This window comes from Buteo buteo, chromosome 8, assembly GCF_964188355.1.
Source record: "Buteo buteo chromosome 8, bButBut1.hap1.1, whole genome shotgun sequence".
Lineage (NCBI taxonomy): Eukaryota > Metazoa > Chordata > Aves > Accipitriformes > Accipitridae > Buteo > Buteo buteo.
This window is the reverse complement of record NC_134178.1, coordinates 24,665,125-24,678,351: the sequence shown is the minus strand read 5'-3', so window position 1 is coordinate 24,678,351 and position 13,227 is coordinate 24,665,125. Positions and strand designations below refer to the sequence as shown.

The 13,227-nt window shown below is 39.7% G+C and overlaps 2 protein-coding genes across 6 annotated transcripts in view; one reads left to right on the top strand and one right to left on the bottom strand.

Annotated features, from left to right (window-relative positions):
• The window catches only part of NRIP1 (nuclear receptor interacting protein 1), an 80,272-nt gene that overhangs the window by 37,650 nt on the left and 29,395 nt on the right, over positions 1-13,227 (bottom strand). Inside the window, exon 3 of one of the 5 annotated variants that reach the window (XM_075033927.1) lies at positions 1,623-1,941. The exons of the other annotated variants lie outside the window; for them this stretch is intronic. The gene's annotated coding sequence lies outside the window, so the exon portion shown is untranslated. The remainder of the gene's footprint in view (positions 1-1,622; positions 1,942-13,227) is intronic. 5 annotated transcript variants of the gene reach the window in all.
• The window catches only part of LOC142034093 (uncharacterized), a 54,039-nt gene continuing 51,230 nt past the window's right edge, over positions 10,419-13,227 (top strand). Inside the window, exon 1 of the mRNA XM_075034804.1 lies at positions 10,419-10,464. Coding sequence (XP_074890905.1) covers positions 10,419-10,464 — 46 coding nt within the window. The remainder of the gene's footprint in view (positions 10,465-13,227) is intronic.

Sequence of the window (13,227 nt, the reverse complement as noted above, 5' to 3'; positions counted from 1 at the left end):
GGATCTGTGCCAGTGTGAGAGGCAAAATTAAAAACAAGGTCTCTGACAGGATGCCGTCTCCTCTTAACCCTTCTCATGCATCACAGGCGTGCTGAAGGGACACTTTAATAAGACACGGAGAGGAGCACGGTTCCACCAGCAGCATTCTTTCATAACGAAATTATGTAAGCAACCATTTACTAGGAATGGTGCTGCTGTTAATACTGAACACTCAGCCGGCCCTTCGCACAGCCATCCCCGTCCCTCTCCTCCCCCCCAACTCAAACTGTCATTTTTCCAACTGGTGCTGGGGGTTGTGTCAGAGCACTGCAGTGACATACCCCAGTGCTCTGCAGGCTGGCTCCTCAGACTCCAGGCGGGGGAGAGAGAGAGGGGTGCTCAGCGCCTCATCGTCCCAGCCCCTCCGTAAATATTGTGGGTGAACATTATTTTTCCAAGTGAAAGCGGCAGCACCTACCACAAGACGTTGTGTGTTAGGACAAGGCAGGTAAGAGAAGGAGGAGGGTCAGGAACCTGCAGAAGGTTGCTTTGGCAGGCATCAGACATGTTTTATGAGAAGAAATTTATGAGAAGTGTCCACTCCTCAACCTGTGATTTCCTTCTCAGTCATCCTGAGCCAAGAAGAAAGTAGAGGAGAGGGTATTAATATGTGATAGGCCTACCAAGAGTTTGAGAGCATGACTACACACTGGGGAAAAAAAATTAAATAAATTAAACACCCAGCCTGCCTGCCTGCTTTTGACTGCTCATCACCTGACGAGCAACACAGAGGCTTTCTAAAAACTTGAGCACGCACACAGAGATAACCTCTAGGAAAGGCCCTGGGAACACATGGTCACTCTGTGAAACCACAAGTTTACCCAATGGATTTGGCAGCGTTATTCGAATGCAACTATCAGCACATCGAAGGGATGGACGCTTTCTTCAGAAACAGACTGACACACAGAACCTCCAACTCCAACTTCAGTAAGAGTTTGCCAACTAGGAGTGGCCTTCTGTATCCTTAGTTAGAAAGTAACATGGATTCCCACATCTGAAAGTGGAGAAAAACCATCACGGCCTCCTCCTCACCTATTTTAGTTCTGGTATTATTGGTCAGATTGAACTATCAAATATCTACAGGGAAAAAAAAATACAAATTAGTTAAAATAACCTCATCTTAATTGAGAGGAGCCAGCATTGCACTTCAGAACTGTCTTTTACTATTTCTAGGATATCCGCCAGGCAAGTAAGTCTTTGCAGAGAAGAGGAAGAAGGAGCCACTTGTACCAGCAGAGGGTGTTGTGATTCTTCTCTCGCTGAGCACCCAGGGCTTCCTTTCGTCTGCGTTTGTACAGTCATTTTTTAAGTACCATAGTCTATTAGACAGGAACAAAACACATTCAAGTTTACTGAAGAAGGACGCAGCTTTGGCAGTTATGTCACAACTGCTGTAACACCACCCTCCGCCTACCACTACAACAGGTTCACGCCCAACAACCACAGCTCTTCTCACAAAATGCCCTCCTTGTTAGAAGGCTTTAACGATTTTAAGTGTTGGTTTCCAGTAATATCAGCGATGGTGCCTTCTGTACCAGCAGACGAGGAACTCTCACCATACACGTGCTTTTCCACAGACCTACCAAGGTTTCCACGGCGTTTGTTACACTTGGGCAGAAGGTCAGGATGTTCCCACAGCGCCTGGATGTCAGAACAACAAGCGACGGCTTGGAGCAGTCTCAAGGCTTGCTCTGCCCTGCCGACCCGGCCCGACTCTGCTCCGCGGCTGTAGAGCAGTGGGAGGCTAGAGGTGGCTCAAAACCTCACATGCCACCTCTGCCACCTCAGGGCCTCTAGCAAATGGAGGTTGAGCAGATCCACACACGTGAGTTCATTGATCTTTCTGCACAAACGTGTCCTTTTTGTGGCCTTTGAATGACAGGGTGCCATATGGGCAGCCAACTGTGGATTAAAAAAAGAGTTTGGTCACTTACTATATTACACAATTATTGCAGTGCTGGGTTCTACACTGTTTCCTAGAAAACTTTCCAGTTTACCCCAGTTACCTGGAAAGGGGATTAGGGGAGATCATTCTAAGTAGTTCACATGTTACATGTTAGCCTAGCAGAAAATACCAAGAAGTATTTTCACGGTGCGTGCAGCCGACCATGCAATGTCTGCAGTTCTTAAGTTTCTCCAACATATAACAAAACAGAAATATATTATGGGTTTTCCAAACGTCAAGTGTTGTGAAAACCCCCAAAACAAAAACAAAGAACTCATGTTGCAACATTTGAGCTGAGCGGGATGATTTAAAGATGCAACAAAAGCTTTCAAGCCAGGTAGTCATTGCTGCCAAGTATGGGACACATTGTGCGGCCCTGCCAAAAGTAGAAGCCAAAACCCAAAAACACAAATTAGCAGCTTTCTTCCAGGGCCACAACAGTCCAGCGAAAACTTTCCAAAACAGGTTGTCCTAAGAACATCAGACAGAAGCAGTGAGTGCGGTTACTCAGCACCTAGCCACGACTCAAAAAGCTACAGCAGCAACCTGCACGCCCATATACCCAAAACACAGCCATCGTGACAACATAGCACCTGTGAAGTTAGACCGTCATTCATTGCTAACCATCTGATAAAAATGGTCTTTGCGACTACAATTTCTCATGGCCAGCAAGCGCAGAGAGGGAGGCTGTTTTCTATCTGCATGGCTCCCTACATAGGCACACTTGCACAAATACGTGCAAGCCCTATAATGGACAGGACAAGCATTTTACAACCCATCCACGTACAGGTTGTCTGCACAACCTTAATTCTGCCATTTTCTAACTGCTGATTCTGACTATACACTGTTAACGTTCTTTAAGCGTAAGGCAGTTATTTTCTGTGCAGTGTACCTCTGCGCAGAAAAAGAAAGGGGACAAAATGGCAGAATTTAATATAATGTATTCTCTTCCCACCTGGACCCCATTATTAAATGAAACCATTATCTGCCAAAGCAAAGATGCTATTGACAAAAACATTCTCTTGGGAGCAAACACAGATACTCCCATCGGTACTGGTATTAACAAGGAACAGTTGAAAAATTGTCCTGAGACTATGTCATCCAACGTCGCTGACCTAACTTCCCAGCAGCATTGAAAGCAGCCCTTGGTCTAGCACCGCACATGAGAATTTTCTGGAGACAAAAGTTGTAAATTATGATTCTCGTTATTTTATGTTCTGTTACACTGTTTATGAGATAGCTATACTGTAAAGCAATTACAATTTTTTTTAAGTGCAAATTAGGTAAAGGGGGGCTACTTATGCAACTTGACTAAATGGAAAATTTGATAAATTGTTCTTTATAGTACTAATATCCTAGTAATACTAATATAGTAAAAACAAGTGTGCTTGCATGAAACCTATCACCAGATACAAATTAAGTACTGAAATAACAGATAAAACATTAGCACAGATAAATCTTAGAATGGTTATAAAGAAAAAGAAAAACATAGCTGAAAAATGAAGATGAATACTATTATGAAGTGTTAGGTACATCTACTTACTTGTTTATATGGATTCTACCCATCTTAACTAAGGTCACGGAAATTAGATGTAAAGAAGCAAAGGTAGAGAAGCCTTATTATTAGCGTATTAGTTTCAAGTTTACTTAATATAGCTAGCATTCTCATACTAGTATGCAATACACTAGTTATGCTAGTATGTAACTATTGCTTAAGACTGACAGTTAAGGGCAAGAAGTACTGAATAATGTAGATTGAAGTGATCAAATACAGCTATTCTTTCCATATCCACAGGGGGGAAAAAAGTCTTAATAGATTATTAGTGTTTATATGGTTACAAGGGAAATAACCTTATCCCACTGAGATCTCAATTAATACTCCAGCATCTTCTGCACCTTGCTAGTAAAACCAGACATTTAATTTAGGTCTCCCAACAATTCTCAAACACTCACAGCAACAATCTTCTGCAGATGTTTTGCCAAAAGCAGTAACTTCCAAACCTGGGGACACCTCTCCTCAAGGTGCATCTCAAAAAAAGCGAGGCTGACTGCTTGCACAGAAAGCACTACTCAATTTGGGGCGTTCCTTTCCTGCTTCAGACATCTCAGATACCCATCTAAGGACATTATCAACACTTCATATTACATACACTCATGAATATGGTTTATTCTACTATTTAACTTCTGTCCCAATCCAGAATTACATGAGCATTCACAGAAGAATAAGGACCGTAACCATGTTTAAGTTTGTGTTTTGCTGAATCAGGGCCCTGAACCTTAATGCAGGTTTTTCTCATTGCTGTGCCAGTTTATTTTATTTAGTACAAAGCCAACAACAACCTCTGAGTTCTTCTGCTCAAGGTCATTTTTAACATTCACAAGCACAGCTTTTTGGCTGTCTGCAGAGCACAGAATTTTTTTTAAGTGCACTTCAGAGCAAAGTGATGTCTGGAAACATCTTTAAATGGTGAAAAGACATCCTTTAAAGTTGCCTTAATCAGTTGTCTGTTAGTAATTCTACTTGGCTACCTTTATTAACATAGACTCTAATTTAGCCTTCAATCTTCGCAGCCACCCATATCTGGGAGGTATAAACATTATGTAAAAATAAGTTTCAACTCCTGCAATATCCAAGTCTAAGCTACACCTCCCATTCTTAGCCTTTGAAGGCATCCAGTATAGAACCAGGTTCTTGAGCTCCTTCCCCTGCTCTGCCAAACACAAGCTTTTCTACATTTGCACTTAAAAAGGGGGCGGGGAGCCACCGACATTAAACAATAATTTGCAATATATAAAAAAAACAAACAAAAAACCACACAACAACAAAAAACCCAAAACCCACAAGTTTGTTTTATAAAGTTAAAGAAGATTCCCTATTCCCCAGTCCTCTTCTTTCATCACCCCAACCAACCTCCTTAGGCTTCTGTATCACTTCTTCCTTCTTATAATTAAGGATGCGGGACTGAGGGGGGAAAGCAAGCACATATTTTACACTTTTGATTTGCTGTATTAACTATTAATAATATTTTGTGAACACCTGATTGCTAAAGAAATATCACAAGCCGGGGGGGGGGGGGGGGGGGGGAACCCCAACACAATGTGTTTTGTTTTTTTCAACAAATAGATGGGTCTCTGTATCATCACAGAAACATTGCATTGCCAGTATTCACCTTCAAATACTCTTGTTTAAATACTCTTCTATTGTCTTTGGAAATCTCAGATATCATTACAAAGCAAGAAGCAGCATACTGATCACAGAAAATATAGCTTGTTACAAAAAGTGAAAAACTAAAAGTGTCTGGCAGGCAGCCATCTTTTGTGTACATGCACCTTATTTCCACATGCGTGTCTATGTTAGACATGTATACTTCATCCTGGTACCCCAGGCCATTTTGAGAGGCAAATAAGAAGCTGACAACCAGATAAGCCCAACAGAAGAATTAATTACACTTGAACAGTTCCAGCAAGGATCACACTGTAATACTGTTGCCATGTGTCCAACAAAATCGCTGAAGCCAACAGTAGTCAGCAGTGATGCCTGGTTACCAAGTATATTTGGGTACTCCGTTGCCAAGTACATTTCCTTCTCCCAAACATGGTTCGTTTTATCTTCAACAACACTAATTCCTAGGTCATACAGAGACTCAAACCTCCTCTCCAGCTAGCAAGAGCATCAGAAATCCCTCTATGACACATATTCTCTTACTGTTTTATTTCACTTTACAACATTCTTAATTTAGGATTGCAGGTGCTTCGCCTTATACTCAAGCCAGGGATTCCCACTTTACTGCGTACATATAAATTTGCAACATATTAGGCTCCTTTTTTTTTCCTCCAACCTTAGTAACTCAAGCGTTTATGAATCTCTATTACCTTTCTAAGTTTTAGACCTCTTGACTACTTCCTACCATATAACTTAGAAGCGGTATTAAATCTCACATTAAAGTCAACAGAAACTTTAGTAGGAGCAGGTGAGATTTATTCTATTCCTAGTCAAAGCCAGTGCTGTAAGTTTAGGTACGGACCAAGTCATCAGAACCAGTAATGTTTTTAAATAAAAAATAATAACAAAAATAATTAAAAAATAATAAAAAGGGAAAGGAAAGAAAGTTCTTAGGCAATTACCCTGAATTATTCTCTTCCCTTTCTAAGAAACACTGGATAGACCCTTTTAGAAACAAAGCCTCTCATCTGTCTTGTAGTAAACAAACCCTCAAACTAAACACATTGCCTCAATAAAACAGCACAACAGCTCCATGCTCGTAACAATTTTTTAAACTACAGCAGATCTTGCCAAACTACTGGCTTCGGAAAATACAGAGCACACTAAAACTGTTCTGCTTTTTCAGAAGTCACATTAAATTTGTATTTAGTGCACACTACAAAACATAACTCCAGTTTTTCAAAGTGTGAAACAGTCCATTCAAGTTTGTCTAATTCTTAATATTTTGCCAGTAGTACAACTGTCCCCACCACCACCCTCAGGCTGATTGATTTAAAGAATCAGAAATATGAAGCTTTCACAAATTTTGTAAATGCACTCAAAGATTTCAAAACATTTACAAGACCTTTGTCACTTATCAATTATTTTCACTTTAGGATGACTAACAATATGTCTGTGCACCAGACATAAAACGCATTCTTCAAGGGGCACAAATCAACATAAAAACACAGATTTGCTAAATTAAAATACTGTGAGAATAATTATTTTCCTCAAAACCAAAAAGCAACTTAAAAGGAATTTTTTCAGCTTTCCGAACTGTCATTAACATCACAAAAATGGTTTGAGCTATTAGAAATGTACATAACATCCATAATCACAAAAAACAACATTATTCCATTATGCCATCTTTCCTGCTGTACAAGTGACCTACTATTGAGAAATCATGGATAAGCAGAACATGCAATATTGGGAAAAAACAAACTGAGTACTAACTTTAAAAGATAAAGGAGGTGAAATGTTTTGGTTACTACTCTAAATATAATTTACAACCTTTATAAAATAGTGGTATGCATAAACATCAGAAGTCATCCTACAGGTTGTTTCAACTTTCGTGGTTAATGGATCAGCCATATTAGGGAGAGAACCAACACAAAACCCTAAACCTCTCCTCCTTGCAATCTTTTGTGTGTTAGCATTAACAAGCATCAAACAAAGCATCACCAATCAACAAAGTATTGACCACTGAAAAAATAAAAGGAACCAATTTATTTGCTCACAAGAGCAAAATTAACTTTATAGTACCCCTGCAAAAGCCAGAGACAACCAACAAATCTAACAACCGTACACAGAGTGCACCTACACAGATGGCTCTGCGTTGTGGATCCCAACATTAGCCAAAGGATCTCCCATGCTCGTGAAGCAACCTTCTCTTCTGATCTGTTGCATTCACCATTGGAATATAAAGAACAGACGAGAAAGGGCTGTGGGAAGAACCTCATGGAAAATTTCCTTCCCTTAATTCTCTTCCTATGTATGAGGTTTTCCACAGTAGGAGCAATTTGGCTCTGGAATATTCATGCTCGCTACCACCTGACATCAAGGTTCATTTCTCTGTGAAAGAGTCTCCAAAGGATAATAAAGCAAAAGCCTGAATACTTGCAAGAAGCATGTAATAATGCAGAGAAGCAGTAAATATTACTCCCGCCCTAAGCAAAGGGAATAAATAGATAATCATGGAAAAGAAACTACTAAGATCTTCCAAAAGTCTTCTACTTAAGAACAGAAAAGGAACCTGGTCTTTAAACATAACAATCATCAACATCTAATGTACCTGTCTTTCAAGGCAAGCTGGGTCATAAATTCGTATAAAACCTTTTTTTTTTTTTTGTAATGCAAACCAAAATGCCCATGCTGCAGCTTGCTGACCAGATCCAATCCACTGTAACAATTCATCTGGCCAGCCGCCCACTCTTTGCTGTCCTCCCCCATGGCAAATTAGATATGGGAAGGAAGCAGCAAGGGCTAGGGGATTTACTCTCACATCTGATTTCCCACCGCTGTGTTTCCTAAGAACCTGCAGCCTCCGCTCTATCAAAAAACTGGGCAGAAATTATCAGGCAGTAGTGACGGTGCTCACGTAACTGTTATAAGCCTGTTAATATATGTGAATTTTGCTCCATGTCTGTCAGCATGACTGTGTATTACCCACACGTTTCTGTTACAATGCATACATGCTCCATCCTAACACAGTTATCCACACAGCTACAGACATTGTCACCTGTGGTCCACATCCTCCATAACAAATGTTGCTCCCTGGAGAGGCTGGGCACTAGTTCTCCAAATCAACAGGTTTCACACCAATCCAGGCAACAAATACCTTAAACTGGGGTGAGTTTCTGCCTTTCAAAACAGGTACAGTTCACCGAGGAAGGCTCGCCATGCTCACTGAGTAGCATTTAACTGTAAGTTGAGAGTGACTGCTAGCTGCCACCACAACTCGATCAGGGCATGCATACTAATGCTCTTGGACTGCTGCCATATTATCCATATATGTTTTATTATAGCTCATCTCCTTAATGTGCAAGACATTTATCTTTGATTCTTTCAAAATGAGAAAGAAAAAACCCTGATACCGTAGAACTGGTTTTAGCACAGTTCAGACTATTTAAACTGGGTCACTGTAAGCTCTTCAAGCAGATGTTTCTTTGTCATCAGATACAAGTAACAGCTCTGAGTTATTTTTTGCCTTATTAACAAACTTTTCTGAAAGGTAAGGTCTAGAATTTCTAGTAACAACCAGGTAAGCTTCTATCCACAGTTTTTCCGTTTATCAGCAGAAGATTTCAGAATTAAAAATACAGAAAAAGAATTTTGCCTATTGAATCATCCTCCCCATTTCACTGAGCCTTACAACAAGCATATGGATCGGTAAGTACAAAGACAACAGTGACTGAACCTGAGCAGAAGAAATCTAATCACATAAATCAACCTACTGGCTTCAACACTAGTTAGTCAGGGGGCAGGGGGATAGGGGTAGGGGAGAGGACGGCAATGACGGGGGGAATGGACAGATGGATGATGGGACAAACATAAAACTTGCAAAATTGAGTCCACAAATTCAAGAGCAGATTAATGACCATGATTGATGGGGGGGGGAGATAAAATAAAAAAATTTCACAAACACCAATCAATCATCATTAGAAATATGAAGATCTTCCCATTCCTTTGGTAGACAGTGAAATCAAGGAATGCAAATGAGAAAAAGTATTATTTCAAGAACAATGAAGGCTCATTGATACATGCTTTTTGGAACAAAGCTACTGGATTGTATTGTTATTTTTTAAAAAAAAACAAAACCACCCCTTCCCAATATGTTTTTTTTGCAGACAAACTGTATCAGATGTCCTGCAAGAACATAATTCATTCTAGAAACCTGACTATCAGTGGTGTGGAAAAACAAACAAATAAACCGTACACCCAAATTATCTTGACCAATTACTCATAAAAATTTACCAACCCTCATGGAAACAGGATTTACTAGTCTTTCATAATGGTAAAGAACATATAGAAAATTCTTTAATCCACCCATCAGGAAAACAACTTTCCACTTCTCAGTTGTTTGAAACGGGAAATAAATCTAATAAAGCACTTTAAATGTAAGCAACTTCTAAAGTCGTACTTTCTCACAACCACTAACACGACATACAAATGTCACACAACGTCATTCACCAAGACAGAAACACTGGTTAGACATTACATGCATTGTATACACCACACTACCAATGCCCACAAGAAAAACGGCAGGAAAGGGCCAAAACCTCCAACTAATTTTCTTCTGTACTTACACAGTTGAGCTCTTCCATCAGAGTAGTTGGGTTTCAGTTTTTAAGTAGTAGTCTGTATGGGTTCACTAAAAGCACAGTACAAACCTGGACATGGATTTGAACTCTGGTTTCTGGGTCTATCTCTACATGGTAGAAGTGAGCGAACTCTTTATCAGCTGTGCATGGCATTTACACTCTCCTACCTTCTTCTCTGTCCCTGCTCTCCCCCTCCCAATTTGTTGCCAAAACAAGTACATGGGACACAACATCCTCATGCTCTTTTTAAAACAATTTAGAAGTTCTAACAAGTAAGGCTTACAACCTGCTGAACTTGATAATGTCCCCATAAAAGATTTTTTCCCCTTTAGTCAGATGTAACACACCGTAACTCTAGTTCTGTGGATGTAAACAAAAACAATGAATAGGCAGTCTTCTACAGCACACTCTCAAAATACAACTCATTTCAGAAAAAAAAGTTCTTGGCAGTGCATAGCTTGATGTATAGATGATGGCTTTACATGGAGAAAGATGCAAAAGTTTTTTAGTTATTTCTAATAGGGATGCTCTTTGGCCAGAACAGATGTCTGTGACAGAGCCGGGGAGCGTAAGAGGCTGAACACTGCTGTTCCCCTGAGAAGGGAAGGAGCTTTTCATGGAGAAGGAAGCCATGTCGGATGACGAAGCTGCTTCCTGCAGAGGGTGGCAGGTAAGCGGTGAGACCTGGGGTCTGCTGGTTCACCCCTCCAGAGCAGCCACCAGCACAGCTGAGCACCTGGGTTACTCTCTTCTCTTCTAACGGCCAAAGAGAAAAGCACAAACCAAAGCGCAGAGTTACAGTTTTCCATCAAGTTCTGTCTCACATAACAAAATGTTTGCTACAGGTAAACATAGCTGCAAATCCTCCCATGAAACTCAGATTTTGCCATGCCAAACTTGGCTTTTCATCACCAAATTTTTCTTTTTTATAAGTTTCTGGAAAAACCTACCCTGGGAGAAGATAAGACAGGGAGTATATTTTAAATAATCGGCCCTAAAAAAGTCTGAAGGATACAGCTGCTGCAGGCAAATGAGAAAAAATGTTGGTTCTCATTTTTGATGTAAAGAAGAATACAAATGTCAAAAAAAGGTGATACGTGACCTTAGACATTTGTAATGAAGATGTTAAAGGATCCAGGTTGATTTGTCATCAGGAAAGAAGATATTCTGAGATGACTTAGACATTTTCGAAGTTACATAAAGCAACTGATTGAAAATACAAGTAAATAGATAGGTCCTGCAGAAGTATTTAATGCTAAGGGTAGTGGAATAAACAACTACAGGTGGTGACTGAAGCAGAAAGTTTAAATGAGTCCAAGAAAGACCAAAATTAGTTTCCAAATTAACGAAGGAGCAGCAGCTTCAAAACCAGTCACTTCATGCAAGGTAAGTCTTAATATTACATGCTATCATTTTAGTGCATCTTTTAGGTCTTTAATATTGTATACCATTTGCCTTTTTTAATAAAGTACACTGTACATCCGTTTTATTAAAACACTACAATGATTAATCTCAAAAGTAAAAACTGACACCATACCAAACCTGCAGCACTCGTGCATGAATCAGACCAGCCTTCCCAAAAAAAATCACATTTTATATGGACCCAGGCCACCCCAGGCCTCAGGTACAATTGAAAGGCATCCTGAAAAAGATGGTCCCTGGTACTACAGCTGCCCCAAGCTGAAAGCCGCATACCCAGCCAGGTCTGACATCTTTCCCACCTCGTTTTCCTCCCCTCAGTTAAACAAGTGGAATCATTACGCAGTCCAAGGCAGGGAGACTATTTCAGCTTCAATCTGTGCCTGCAAGATGACCTGAATACAGAACTCTGTGACTATGCTGAGCTTGAGCACTGTCAAAACTTTGTCCCAAGCTCTCAAAACATTTGATGCTGCTTCTATTATTTTCAAGACCTAACTCAATAGCAGACCTGTTTGAATATGCCTTGAAAGGAATGCAGAAGACAAAGAAAGTAAACAGTGGTTAGAGGTGCTGTTGGGCCAAGTAGTATAAATGGAGGCCATTTAAAAAAAAAAAAAAAGATTTAAAAGAAAAGGCAAGGATTCAGAAAAAAAACAAACAAAAACCATGAAGAAAGCACACCATCCCAAACAAAGAAAATAAGCAATAGCAAAATGAAAAGCAGGGAGATTAAGAACTAAAAAACTAAATCAGATTTAATCCAAATACTTTCAGTCAGCCATGTTGCAACACAACTGTTGCATTATTTCCTACGTTTTAATCAGCACAGACTCACCAAAATAGCTCTATGTTAATCCACATCAGTTTGGTTGTGCTACTCAGCTCTATAGATTACATCCTCATCTTTCCCAGGAATGAGAGACTTACTAGGGTTTGGTCATATAACGTGGCTCATCACCTTTGTGCACTTTTTTGGACCAACAGAGCCACTTTCTCTCAGACCTCTCCAACCTCCTCAGCAGCATCTTCTTCAAACTTTTCCAAGTCAGTGCCCGAGCCACTCACAGCCTCAGTACAAGAGAATTCCTCAATGGCTGAAGGTCCGAACACATACATGAGGATGGCGAGAAGACATGGCGGGCGGGTGGCAGAAAAGGGTGAAAAAAATAAGGGAAGAATAAGAGGAAAAAAAAGTGGTGTTTCCAAATAGGGAGTGCTTATTGGAAAAGGAGAACCACTGCTTTAAACTATAAAACTTTAGGCTTTAAAATGCATTAGGTGAAGAATCAGCCTTACTAGTCAATTAGCCAGCTTTACTAGGTATGAGTCTGACTGCTATTATTACTTGAGCTTTCTCCACCCCTGCCCTCCCCCCATCACAGTTTCATTGTGAAAGAATTTAATTATTATTTTCATTACCAGATGCACACATTATAAAATGAGCCTGCACAGAGACAATGAGCACTTTAAGAGAATAGGTGTAATAACGAGAATGATCTGTTTATGTTTTTTTGCAATAAAAATGAAGTCACTCGCAAGAAGGCTGCCTTTTAAAATGTACTTTAATAAAATAATTCATAAGTCATAACACTAAATTTGACACCCCTTCATTTCTTAAAAAAGGATTAGTCCAGTGCCTTGAATTTTAATCTAACTTCAAATCAAAACAAGTTTTTTTATTAGCTTCCCTATCAAAAATTTCCTGAAAAATTTAACTTGAGCACATTTCACAATAACAGAATATTAAAACTGTTCTGTTTTTTTAAAAAAAAAAAAAAAATCAGTTCCAGAGACATCCATTATACTGTGTACCCAGAGAAATAACACTGCAGCCACCATATAATATACTGGTATTTCAAATAAACCACGGGAAAATTTGAGAGGAAAAAAATTACATTGAGTTTGCAAGTAAAATAAAGATACATTATTTATTTAGGAGTTCTGCAGCATAAACAGAAATCTCAAAGCCCTAAAGTAATAAAAGCAGATTTGTATGGATATGATAGAAACAAGCAAGA